The sequence below is a fragment of the Rana temporaria genome, chromosome 6, assembly GCF_905171775.1.
Source record: "Rana temporaria chromosome 6, aRanTem1.1, whole genome shotgun sequence".
Taxonomy (NCBI): Eukaryota; Metazoa; Chordata; class Amphibia; order Anura; family Ranidae; genus Rana; species Rana temporaria.
Window position 1 is genome coordinate 100061271 of NC_053494.1, and position 14111 is coordinate 100075381.

General features: G+C 37.5%; 1 protein-coding gene across 2 annotated transcripts in view; it reads right to left on the reverse strand.

Moving 5' to 3' along the window:
* Positions 1–11228: 11228 nt before the first annotated feature.
* The window catches only part of CAVIN2 (caveolae associated protein 2), a 46817-nt gene continuing 43934 nt past the window's right edge, over positions 11229–14111 (reverse strand). For both annotated transcript variants that reach the window (XM_040357080.1, XM_040357079.1), the window contains one exon: positions 11229–12307. In XM_040357080.1, coding sequence (XP_040213014.1) covers positions 11525–12307 — 783 coding nt within the window. In that variant the 3' untranslated portion in view covers positions 11229–11524. The remainder of the gene's footprint in view (positions 12308–14111) is intronic.

The following is a 14111-nucleotide window of genomic DNA, read 5'->3' on the forward strand; positions in this document are numbered from 1 at the left end:
GATGTATTTTAAAATTCAAAAGAAGCAGGGAATATAATATAAAAAATAATAACATAAAAATAATTTGGAAGCTATATGTGTCATAGAATTGTCAGTAAATGACTAGGCGTTACTATATTACTGTTCAGTGTTTATGCTTTTGTGTTGTCTATTATTTTATGCATACTAATTTTATTAGTGAATATTCACATATTCATGTGTCTATTCCGCCATAGTGCAACTAAATATAAACATGAAGCCTCGTACACCCGAACGAAGAACTCGACGGGCGAAACACATAATTTTCCTCGTCAAGTTCTTTGTTAGGCTGTTGAGGAACTCGACAAGCCAATTTTCTCCATTCCCGTCAAGGAAATAGAGAACATGTTCTCTTTTTGGCTCGTCGAGTTTCTCAACAGTTTCCTCAACGAAAATGTACACACGACCGGTTTCCTCGGCAAAAAAATATCTCCCAGCAAGTTTCTTGCTGGTTTTTGCAGAGAAACTCGGTCATGTGTACGAGGCCTAAGATTTTTCCATAATTCTCTATAAAGGTAACTTTGCTTGGTATGGATTTTTTTCTACATTTTAACCTTCCCAGCGTTCTACAGTAGTTATTCGAAGTTACAGTCTTTACTATATATCTAAACATGAACATATCTGTATCAGGGTTGGACAAATTACTATGGTATTTTACATCTAGGTAATCTAAAAACTGATGCCAGTCTTACGTGGAAAAGAGTCCAAACAGCACCCGAGACCTGCCTGCTTAAGGCTACTCTCAAAAAAAGCAAATAAGAGTTGTTGGTTTCTGCTTGTGGGGATCATTAAAAAGGAACCGAACCCTGGAAGCAGTACCCTAAAAAATATAACTAGTCACCATACCTTGTTTTGCACTGTCTTTCTGTGGAGTCATCTTGGTAGAGGGGTCCATCTTGGTAGAGACAGGGTTTTGCTTTTTTATGCCAAAGCCTTCAGCAAGGTGAACAGTGGGCATCATAGTGGTGGCATTACCAAATCTTGCTTCAGATCTCCTAATGCCGCGTACACATGGTCTGATGGACCGTTTTCATCAGACTAACCGATCGTGTGTGGGCCCCATCAGTTTTTTATCCATCGGTGAAAAAACTAGGAACTTGTTTTTAAAATTATCTGATGGTTAAAAAAACGATCGTCTGTGGGCACGTCCATCGGTTAAAAATCCACGCATGCTCAGAATCAAGTCGACGCATGCTTGGAAGCATTGAACTTAATTTTTCTCAGCACGTCGTTGTGTTTTACGTCACCGCGTTCTGATACGATCATTTTTTTAACTGATGGTGTGTAGGCAAGACTGATGAAAGTCAGCTTCATCGGATATCTGATGAAAAAATCCATCAGACCGTTTTCATCGGATGAACTGATCGTGTGTACAGGGCATAAGACTCAGTCAGATGCAGCAGATCCTTAGATCTCACACTGCAGATGTACCTTTATAATGGGTACAAGACTGCCTAGGCACCCTCACATACCAGGAAGTGCACTACTATTTTTTAGAAGTAATTCCAAACAAAACATCTTTCAGGGTACAGCTTAGGCACAATAGATGTTATTTATAAGATAGTAGCGCTTCACTTTTTTAGTTTAGGCCTACTTTAAGCCCAACTAGCAGACAAAGAGGTGCTATAGAGTATGGGTTAATGGAAATGCAAACAATTTAGGCTCTTAAGCAGCACCCTTTGTCCTTAAATAATATCCTTAAATAGAGCTGAAAATGCTATTTTCTTCAGAGGCAGAACTGTATAGCTCATGAGATTTGTCCAACCTGATCTGTATATGTCAAATATATAATAGTGAATGTGCAATAAAAATGCAAACATGCAAAATATATGTATGTGTCGAGCCATAGTACAAAACAATAAAATGTTTGTTTAAAAAAAGTATATTTTCTTTTTAGCCCATTGACTGATTACTACATAATTATATATGATAAAAAAAAATGCAATTTAAAATAATAAAACTACATGTTCAAAGTAAAGTTGAGGGGAATTACATAAATAAAATTATATCTCTGAATTTGACTGTAAATTGTATGTAAACATGGTTTAGTATATTATAAATTTAGTTTGGCAAGCGCATAATATTATTATGTAACACCTTTTTAGTTTTATATATATATATATATATATATATATATATATATATATATATATATATATATATATATATATATATATATATATATATATATATAATTTTTATTAACTGTGTGTGTATTTTATTTCTTAAGAGCACAGCTTATCCTCCAATAACCATTACCTACCTTGTAAGTACAAAGCAAGGCTAGCATATGTTTAATTTCTCCTGTGTCCCCACAGTACAATATACCCCAAGGCACTGATGTTTGGGGTGCTACAGTGCATTGCAGTTACTGAGGAGGTGTAGAGCAAGATCTTCTGTAAATTAACTTGCTATCTTTACTCACCCATCAAGGACCTTCCCCCATCCTCGCTATACTTACTCCAATGCCCCTTTCAAAGTGTTGCCTACACCAAAGGTCAAACCTATTTTACTTATGAACACTTGTTAATTAGATTCTGAAGATGTAACCATTTCATATTTGGATTAAACATCTATTATAGGTGTAGACATCGTAAGATGCTTACTAAGGATCTGTTTTGTCTTGCCATGGTGTGCAGATGTACAGTTTTTTTTTTACTTTCTATGGTATATTGTAATATGCAGGGCCTGATTTACTAAAGGATATGCGTGTGCGTTGGCACGTATATTGTTCAAAGACATCTAAATCACATCCATAAGATAGACAATTGATATTGTGCCATTGATGTGTGTGGATAGAGGAAAATAAGCTGTGGTTGACTGTGAAATGTCACAGTCCAGTGTCTGAATATAGTTATGACACGCCTTCCTAAAATACGAAGGCATTTTTTCTTGTTTTTTTGGATCAACTAGCTGTTGTTATTCTTAAAAAGCAGAAAGTGCAATCAGCGCAAAAAATATTGTAAAAAAAAACAAAACCCTTATTATTATATGCAAGCTGTACACTATTAGAATAACATAAAATGCCAGTGACAAAAGTATAAAAAGAAAAAGTGCAGCGCAAAATACAATACTAGGAAAACTTTAAATCTGGACGTGAAAAAGTCATGACATAAATAACATGCGATAATTCAATAGAAACCATAACATATATGAAAATTGAAATAAATAATGTTTAGGTGTTAAGCATGTAAGTGAAAGAACAGTCCATAAGAGATGATCCACCAGTGTATAGGTCCACAAAAAGTGACAATCCTTCCACCACAAATCTCACTAGGTACTCTCACCTCCAGGAATGGACCCCTGAATTATCAGGAAGTCTTAACAAGCAGAGCGGGTGACGTCATGAGTGGCTGCCCATAACGAGTTACATTCAATAGAACTTCCTCAGCGAGGCACCCCGCTGAGGAAGTTCTATTGAACGTAACGCGTATGGGGTTCGGCAGCCGCTCATGAAGTCACCAGCTCTGCTGAATCGTCCACGAGTGTATTACATGCCTTTCATGCTGATTTGTTTGTGAGTAACCTATATTTTAAATAAATACCTATGTTCTTTTACCATACAGAGAGCACTTAGATTATTCCCTCTGTTTCATGTTTATACACTCTGCCTGCCTGAGCCTGGAGAAGTTTTCTAGCTGGTTCTGTGGAGTTTTTTAAGCAACCTTGAAAGGAGGATTTCTTATGAGGAATTGATCGTTTTTTTTTGTCTCCTTGTGAAGACTTCCTGATAATTCAGGGGTCCATTCCTGGAGGTGAGAGTACCTAGTGAGACTTGCGGTGGAGGGATTGTCACTTTTTGTGGACCTATACACGGGTGGATCATCTCTTATGGACTGTTCTTTCACTTGCTACATGCTTAACACCTAAAAATTATTTATTTCAATTTTCATATATTTAACGGTTTCTATTGAATTATCACGTTATTTATGTCGTGACTTTTTCACGTCCAGAATTAAAGTTTTCCTAGTATTGTATTTTGCGTTGTTATTCTTAAAGCTGGATTGCAGGTATGGATATTTTTTGCCTAGTTACATTGGTCAAGCTTGGACCAATGTAGTTATGCATGTGCAATACCTGGCTGATCCCTTCTGGGTCACGTGCATGGGCACTATCCAGGGAACAATTTGCAATTCCTCAACCATACTTAGAGGGGTAATGTACTGCCCATGCACCTGTCATAGTATGTATGTACAAAAACTCACGCACCAACCGATGTAGCACATTCCATGTGCTGATGCTTAGAAAAGAGATTCTAATTACAATATAAAAAACTTACAAAAAAGCTGACTTTTCTTCTTATGGGAGCACAGGATAAGGGTTTTTAAGGCCTTTGCCTGACACTTGCATATTTTATTCCCTATTGAGATGGTCACATTAGTATGGGTTTTTTTTTTTTTAGGTAAAATTTTGAAACATGCAACCCTTATTGCACGATATCTGAACAAAAGGCACAAACACAAAAAAAATGGGAGTTCATTGTCATTGGTAAACTCGGACTGCGTCGTATGCATTAGATACATCGTGTATGCGTATACGTACTGTATACATCCGAATTCTACCTGCAGGCCCACAATGGAAGCGCACTATAGTGATACACCCCTGCTTTTTGTTTATTTGCTTTAGTAAATCAGGCTCACAGTGTTCACATATTTTTTTTATTTTTTTACTGTTTTGCTTCAGGCTATGTGTTTTTAATCACAGAATTCATCAAAACATTATATCAGTGTTTTCAACAATCATTTTGAATGTATTATTTACGTGTGTACTGTGCAACAAGTATGTAGTGCTATCCGCTTATTATGTATACATTGTATTGGGTACAGCATAGCTTCACTTGGTGACAGCGGGGCAGATCCTCGTACAGCGGCGCATTTATGCGCCGGGCGTAGCGTATCTAAGATACACTACGCCGCCGTAACTTACTTTTTTTTTTTAATCTACAAAGAATCTGCTCCGTAAGTTACAGCGGCGTAGTGTATCTTTGGCGGCGTAATGGCGCGGAATTCAAATGGCTGTGATGGGGGCGTGTTTTATGTAAATACGTTGCGACCCGACGTAAACAATGTTTTTTTTTTAACTGCGCATGCTCGAAATCAACCCGGAACAAGCCAATGCTTCCGACGGTGACGTCATTCTATGCAAATTCCTATTCGCGAACGACTTACGCAAACAACATAAACATTTCAAATTTCTACGCGGGAAGGACGGCCATACTTAACATTGAGTACGCCTCATAACAGTAGCTTTAACTATACGCCGGAAAAAGCCGAACGCAAACGACGTAAAAAAATGCGCCGGCCAGACGTAAGTTCGTGGATCGCCGTAACTAGCTAATTTGCATACTCGACGCGGAATTCGGCGGAAACGCCACCTAGCGGCCGCCGCAGAATTGCAGCTTAGATCCGACGGCGTACTAAGGCGTACGCCTGTCGGATCTAGCCGAGATGCCGTCGTACAGTATCTTGTTTTGAAGATACAAAACAAAGATACGACGCGCAAAATTTGAAATTAAGCGGCGTATCAAGAGATACGTCGACGTAATACTTTTGTGGATCTGCCCCAGCATGTTTATATTACAGCTATTTTGATATTAACTACAATCTACATGGAATGATCTATCAACTTCTACCACAACATACACTGTGCATACTTTAAAGGAAAAAGGGTTGGGACTTTGTGTGAAGCATGAAGTTAGAAAGGTTACAAGGTCTGGCAAGTAAATTCCACCCCCTCTCTTATATTGAGACCCATTATTAATTACAACCATCTATTAATATCTTTAGATATCTATTCTGCATCTTCTCTTGATGAGTGGAGATGTTCCACAAAATGCGTCCAGTAATTTTGATGCTACCAATGTGTTTATATCTTAGGATTATCACAATCAATTTTTTTACTGTACCATGCTGTACCAATTATGAATGTTTTATATATACAGTGTCTATATGGATAAAAACTGTCTGCTATTACTATGTTATTATGCTATGATACTTATATGTGTTACATGTATGGAATACATTTTATTCAATATAAAATAATTTTTTTATTTATATTGTATTATGATAAAGCATTTTTAATACTATTACAATTTATTTACCAGACATATTTGTAACCTTTTTAATCACATGCTTCACAAAAAGTCCCACCTCCTTTTCCTTTCAAATCAGTCTCGCAATTTAGGGATGGAGGCAACCGACTCCCTTGTCCTATGCCTTATATAAAGTCTTAACCTTCCCGTTTCTTTATCAATACACTGTGCATACATATTTGGCCTCTAACCTGGCAGAATTCGTCACGTCTATGTTATACCAGTTTAATAATTGCATCTCTCTTAAGGCATACCTGATTTCCTCCAGAACTGAGGCCCCACCATACTGTTAAATGCAGTAATGATAATTATGCCAGGTATCTACAGTTTTTGTTTTTCTCTTGTCAACAATATTAGCTCTGGTCAGCTTGGGTACAGCAATTAGTAAATTACATAATAGCACATGATGAATAAATACAGTGCGATCCAGGTAAGTGATAATATTATCCATATGGATGTGCTTTTAAACAATAATATTTATCTGTGACATTGACATCATGGTCATGAGAAAATAAGGACAAAACTGACAAAAGTGTCTAGGATAAAAATAAAAAAAAACCTGGCTACTCCGCTATCTATTCTGCAAATTCAGAGTCAGGAATGATAAACATGTGACAGGTGAGATGGCACAAAGTAATTGCATCCAATGTCTTATTCTATAAATATGCCATTTAAATTTTCTTAAACCATCAGACCTTAGTGCAGCCAGAATAAAGAAACTGAAGAAACAGATGCGCACATTGTGTTCTGGTGAAAGAAATAATTACCATAATATACACAGTGTCCATTTACTCAATACATCACAGCAGTTAGAACGTTTAACTATATAAATGTAAATTGTACACTATCTATGCCACCTTCTGTTCATTACTGTATCTGCATTCAACAGAACGGCACACTTTTACACGTATACAATTTTATATTACACGAAAACTAACTTCTGGTATATTTAGGATTGCAATAATGCAATGTACTTACTTGACCCAAAATACAGTCAACACCATAAGAGTAAAAATTTGTTGACTGACATGTACATTTACTTCACCAGTATTTCCTAACTGTAGATCTGCGATACATCACCATCAATCTACGCTGTGTCTATGTACCAGTACCACCTGTTCTATTATATTTGACCAGGTGGACCACCCAGCTACACTGTTACAACACTGGCTTTAGCTTTAGAAGATGCTACTTACCAGGGTTATCCAGGAGCTCTAAATAAGTTTACTGGTGTGTCGGTGAAAACTCAAATGTATTGGGTCTTAAAGTTATATTTATATTTCTGGCGATAAGAAATGCTGTGGAAGTGATTTCCAAGCATTCATACACAAAACCACTTGCAATTTCCTCTATTGACAGCCTGTGCTGGGAAGCAAGGAAATGTCTGCGGCAGTTGGTGCAGATAAAACAGTGCAGGCTCCAGCACATCCCAATCTCTTATTACATTTACAGAGTAAGTAGTGCTGTTGATTAGTGGGTGGAGCACAGTTTCCTGGCAGACCTGTGCCTATATTATCACTCTGCAGTCGGGCGACCTAGCAGAAGAAAACTTTTGAACAATTATTTAAGTCACTAAAAATAAAGTGATAATGACAACATTTAACAAAATGCACTAGATTAACTGCATTACGTTGTATTTTCTAGAAAGCTAGAGTTCAGCTTTAACTGTCAGGTCTGTGAGGTACTAACTGCCATATGATCTGGCTTTTTTTGAACAAATTGGTCTAAAATCTGATGTCTAAAATAGTCCTTCCAGGCAGCTGCTTACTTTTAGGGACAATGGTCAATTGATCAAGCTAGAAACCTGATCAACCTTTCCCACTGATATGTTGCCTTTCTTCCGTTCTCTGCAATGCCTCCCATCCTTTCTCAGTAGAGTTTATCTGCAAGTTAAATCAAGCTGAGCTTGCAGGTATATGCGACTTGTCTTTTGCTCCAGCTGCCTCAGGACGTGCAGACTGTAGGACTGTATTTGTACATCTGCTGCCCTGTGTGTATATGTGCAGCAGTAAGAGAGGCAAAAATGTGGTGAGTTTGTAAAGTGTACCTGTTTATCAGAATACCAGCTGGTTTTCCTTCAGTAATTCAAATAGTCTCACTTGCTATTTTACCTATGTAAACAACACATTGGTATGAAGTGGTCCTACTCTAGTCATTTTTATACATAGCTTAGAGGAAAGAATTGTACAAAATGACTGAAAAAGCAGCAGAGTAGTCCTAGGCAGTTATCAAGTCTAGGCCATTCATAAGCATAAACTATATAAAAATACACAAAGACATAGGCAAGCCAAATATACATGTTTATATTTTGTGATGTGTGGATTAATAACATTAATTCAAAAAATGTACATAGACATGAGCAAGCAGATATACATTTTATATTTAGTGTTGTGAGGGTTAATAGTGTCTCTTTCATTAAATATTTCCCTATTGTGCGCATAATGTCCAAACTGCTAATATTCAGAGTAAATTGGCAGTTTTACATCACACGCATATAGTTAATAACAAATAAGGGTCAATTTCAGAGTGGCTATTTTATATATTTCTTGAGAGCTGCAGAAGTTATATTCTATTTACTATATACATTAGTATTTGGGTGAGTATTTCAAACAGGAGGTTCTAGCTTTATAGACCCTCTCTACTCCCTTAGCCTACCTAAGGTGATAATGACTCTGGATATTACTTAGTCCCTGGCGTGCCTTAAAAATGTGTGAAGCCTCGTACACACGGCCGAGGAACTCGACGTGCCAAACACATCGAGTTCCTCGGCCAGTTCAGCACTGAAGCCGCCGAGGAGCTCGGCGGGACGAGAGCTCCCATAGAACAACGAGGAAATAGAGAACATGTTCTCTATTTCCTCGTCGAGCTCCTCGTCGGCTTCCTCGGCTGAAAGTGTACACACGACCAGTTTCCTCGGCAGAATTCAGCCAGAAACTCGGTCGGAAGCTGAATTCTGCCGAGGAAACTGGTCGTGTGTACGGGGCCTCAGCCTATTGTGTGAAATTCTTAGGGAAACTACAGAATGTCTCAAATATGTGAGAACCATATTCCTCCAAGCACCAATACTACTTTCTACCACCTTTAAAAAAACACCAACCAATAATTACAGTAAATTCCGCTAAAGAAAGCATTCTATATACACATTTCAAACACACACATATACAAACATACAGCTGTTGATTACTGTTTGCTAATGTAGTTAACACTATTAAAATCTTTATAAAACTGTGGCTAGATCACTGGTTAATAAGTGTAAAGGAAAATTATGTCCTTTTGTTAATTTAGACCCCTTTTTATAAAACAGAATGTTACTTAAAGCAACACACCTGGTGAAACCCTGTGTGACTTCATTTAAAGAGAGCCTGTCAGGCATTTTTAAACCTTGGACAATGAAAGTCCCGCTCAAAAGTAGGAACTACAAGCTGTCTGTCATTGATTTTATAAGGTATATTTCCTTCTTTATTAAGTACACTTTGAGGTTGGTTTACTAAAACTGGAGAAGGCAAAATCTGGTGCAGTTGTACATGACAGCCAATCAGCTTCTAACTTGTTCAATTAAGCTTTGATAAGAAAAAAATACTGGAAGCTGATTGGTTTCTTTGCAGAACTACACAAGAATATGCACTCTACAGTTTTAGTAAATCAACCGCTTTGTTAGTAAGTAGGCACTGACTTCCCAGGCTTCTGCCCTATGAAGTCTACCTGTGCTAAACTGTCATTAAGACCCCTTTCACACTGAGCCGCTCATAGCATCAGCTGTAAAATTCTGCTATTTTTACTGCTGATGCTATGGGCGGATTTGCGGCGCATTTCGGCAGCTAGCGGGCGGTTTTGAGGGCGGATTGCAGGCGCTATTTTTAACGTTATAGCACCTGCATTACGCCCTCAGTGTGAAAGGGGTCTAATTTCTCCTTTTTTTGAAAGTTGTGTTAACCACTGCAGACAGATTATAGAGAGCACCTCATGGGGTCATTCAAAGTATACTTCCTAAAGTCTTAGCTCTGTGATGTCTTCCTTTTTGTAAAGAAGAGATAGCAAGGAGCTTGCAGTAAGAGTGATTGGGAATACTTCTTCAGGACTCATGGACTATTGCAATGTCTGAATTAAACACAAAAGTTCTAAACAGGTAAGTTGTGTTCTCTATGTAATCCCATTTCCATTTCAGTGGTGTGTACCTTTAAATGTTTAAAATGACAGGCAGGCCAACTTTATGTAAAATTGAGGTGTGTTAATACACAGATTTTCAAACTTTTTGAAATTTCTTTTATAATAATCTGTCATTAGAAGAAGCCCCTCTCTCTGAAGCATCTGATGAATGATTTCTAGGCTACATAGAAGTTCTCAGGTAGTGACTTCACTCACATTAAATCTAAACAGGCTCAGTTTCACTGCCCCGAGACAAACAATCAATCTGTAAGTCATGGAATAGCAGATAGTATCAGATACTTCAGAGACGGGTGTTTTTTTCATGTTATATTCTCTTTAGGTGCTTATACCAAATGCATTATAACTTGCCCTAGAGGCAGCTGTGTTTAACAGTTCTCTATCACACAGAGCACCTTGCATACTATTTTGGTCAATTAAATGCTATCAACTGGGGACTGATGAAACTTGGGAGAGAAGTGAGAGTAATGTGTCATTTAGAGCTACATCCCTAATCCTGGCAAAACCTTTTGAAATGCCAAGTCTAAAGCCTTGTACACACGTCCGAGGAACGCGACGGGCGAAACAGATCGTTTTGCTCGTCAAGTTCCTTGTTAGGCTATCGAGGAACTCGACAAGCCAATTTTCTCCATTCCCATCGAGGAAAAAGAGAACATGCTCTATTTTTGGCTCGTCGAGTTCCTCGACAGTTTCCTCGTCGAAAAATGTACACACGACCGGTTTCCTCGGCAAAAAAAAAAAACTGGAGATGTCCAACTGATTTGTTGTAGCTGGCTGCTGGTTGAGAGAAAATGAAGGCTCAGGACAAAGTTCCCATAAGTGACTCACTATACTCACTTTATTCTCTGACCGATCCCCAGTTGATACCTTGGAGCGGTGCATTCTGTGATCTCACAATGTCAATGTGTGTGGTGCACTTCTTAAAGGCCCAATAATGATTAATTACCACAAGTTTTTTCAAACTATAAAACATTATTGTAAAAGGATAATATTGCCGTCACTGTTTAACGTGATATAGACTCAAGGTAAATATGTTAGGATTAAAATGAACAAAAGATTAAAAATTGGTAGCTACTTGCAAGACTTTCTAAGAGATAAATGTATAAGCAGCGTCCTCATCAATATATATTGCTCTCATCTAAAACAAGATTTTTCTTTATCAAAACATATTACCACCTGAACTCTCTTAACAGCTTTCATTTCCATATAAACCAATGACTTACAATCAGAAGCTTATAAATCAAAATCAACTTATGCACTTTGGTCTATTTGGCGAGCAGTTGACTGAGTAGGTGCTTCATAGGATTCTTCTAGTTCCTCAGGGTTTGGCTTATATTCAGGGCTAAACGGATTCTCACTTTCAAGGTCTATTTCACTCTCTTCTTCATCTTCAACAATAGCCAACTCTGTACTTTTCCTCACCACTAGTCCTACTTCGGTTTTGTCTTCTTTATCTGTGGCATCTTTAGTCACCTTTACTTCTTCATGCATCTTTACATCCTCTGTTGGAGAAGTGTTTTCATGTTCTGGACTGCCATTCTGCTCATTCTCTTTGTTTTCTTCCACAGCTTCCTTGTTTTCCTCAGTCTCTGTATGTGTCTCTTCATCATCATTAGATTTCTTCACAGTAAAGGCTATTGGAGCTTTTAATGATGAACCTTTTGAAGTTTTATTATGGGATGGTGTAAAGGACTTTTTAATTTTTTCTCTTCTTTCTGGAGACACAATTTTAGTGCTAATCTTGTTCATTTTTTTTTCTATATTTTGACGAGAAAAAGCTTTTTTCAGGCTATCTACTTTCTTTAGACTAGATCTCTTCATTTTCTCAGCTCTACTGGGCTCGAACTTTTCATCTATGCTGTCATCATGGCCATCCTCATCGTGATTAATTTCATCATCTGAAGATAGGTCAATTGTTTGCATGGTCTCTTCCTGTACCTTGTTTGGGTCAGTGGGTTCTTCAGTGCCTTCTGTAATGCTGGGAACTGGTGTTGGTTCTTTTACAAATACGCTTGCAGGTATTTCATTTTCTTCCTGAACACAAAAAGGCATTACATTAGTAAAGTTTTAGATAATTCACACGTGGGAACACAAATGACAAAGTATATACTTCAAAACTTAACATTTGAAAAAGTGATTTTTACTAATATCACCACATAATCAAATGAGACTTCTTAATAATTTAGTAATGAGCTTTACAGGTAAGAATGTCTTTCACAATGCATACATTCATAAATTACCATTCACTTGTCAATTGGCATATATATTTGTACAGTATGTGTTAAGGGAAATCCGTAGTAAGATATAAGACATAGATGCACAGTGAAGATTTTATTTTGATGTTTTGACAAGGCACAAGCTCACCCTGAGCAAGGTCCTAAGGAAGACAAGCGTGTGCCTTGTTGAAACATCAAAATAAAATCTTCATTGTGCGTTCAATTCTCAAAACCCATGAGTGTCGCTCTCTCTTTTGGACTTTATATATACATATGTAGGCTAGCATTGCTAATCACCTTCTGAAAATGCTAGTTGCATGGCTGTCTCTGCAAAATTTAATGCACTGGCCTAGAATAGGCATGCAGATCTGGATAATCAAATAGTATCATCCTTTATTAACTACTGCCATAGTGCTGATCTATAAGGATATAGATGCCTCCTGCATGTATCCTTACCTGTCAAATGTCTCCCCTCTGTCTGTTATAAGAACTGAAAAACTGCAGATTCAGTGGGTGGATCTGTTGTCTGGAGCTCGGTGGGTGGAGTCGTGATGTCAGTAGACTCCCCGCCCTCCTCCACACTCCCCTTGTCAACATGCATTTTTTCCTGCGTATTCCTTACACTGAATTCTGCTATGATCACTAACATCCAGTCAAAATCCAGAAAAGTAACCACATGACTTCAAAAAAGGAGTGTGGGTGGGAATTAAAAAAAAAAATGCCAGTCTCAAGGCTAGTGCATAAGATATGTAAATAACCTGTCACTCACAGCAAGGGGGCGGAACGGACTAAGGTTTTTTTCTGTAAGTCCGTTTTATTTCACTGAACAATAAAAGAGGATTGCTCAGAGCTGGATTAACTCTGTGTGGCAAGACTGGGCACAGATGATAGGAAATCTTATACTGTACACTGTGACATCCATTTTTATAAATTTCCTTTCACATGATTGGCCATTATTTTTCTCTTGCAAAGGGTACAATCTATTTTCCCTAGTAGATCAACTGCATTGTCTTAGTAATTACTAAAGCCATTGGATCAGCATGCAGTTGAGGCAACATATATTTTAATTAGAAATCAACAATGACAGCTTCAAAATTTTTCTTTTTGCAAGTTTTATTTAGGTCTATATTTCCTGTCACTTCGAAGCTATGATATATACTGTTCTTTCTGCCTGTAAACTTGAGATTGTCCATGGCAACCAAAAAAAGTGTCCCTTTACATCAAAAGTGGTTTTATAACAGCTAGAAAACAGCGATAGTAAATTAGAACATTTGCAGAATTGAGCGATAGTGAACATTGGGGAAATTCATTTTATTATTATTATATTATTATTTTTTATAATTATTTATAGTTATTTATTATATTATAATTTATGATTTTGTGTGCCAAACTTTATCATACGAGGGATGTCTACTGGACTCTTGTTTGGACAGATTTAAGTGTGTTATTACTAAGAATTACAGGCCTACAATATAAAACACCAAATTTCAATGCAAAACAATGTACCGATTTGAGAGGCAAAAATCTGAAAAAATCATATCACCTGGGTGGTTAAGAGCTTTCCGGTCCCCACCATTGACTGTGACTCATCAGCTGTTAGTGGGCTTCCCCGCTGACAGCTG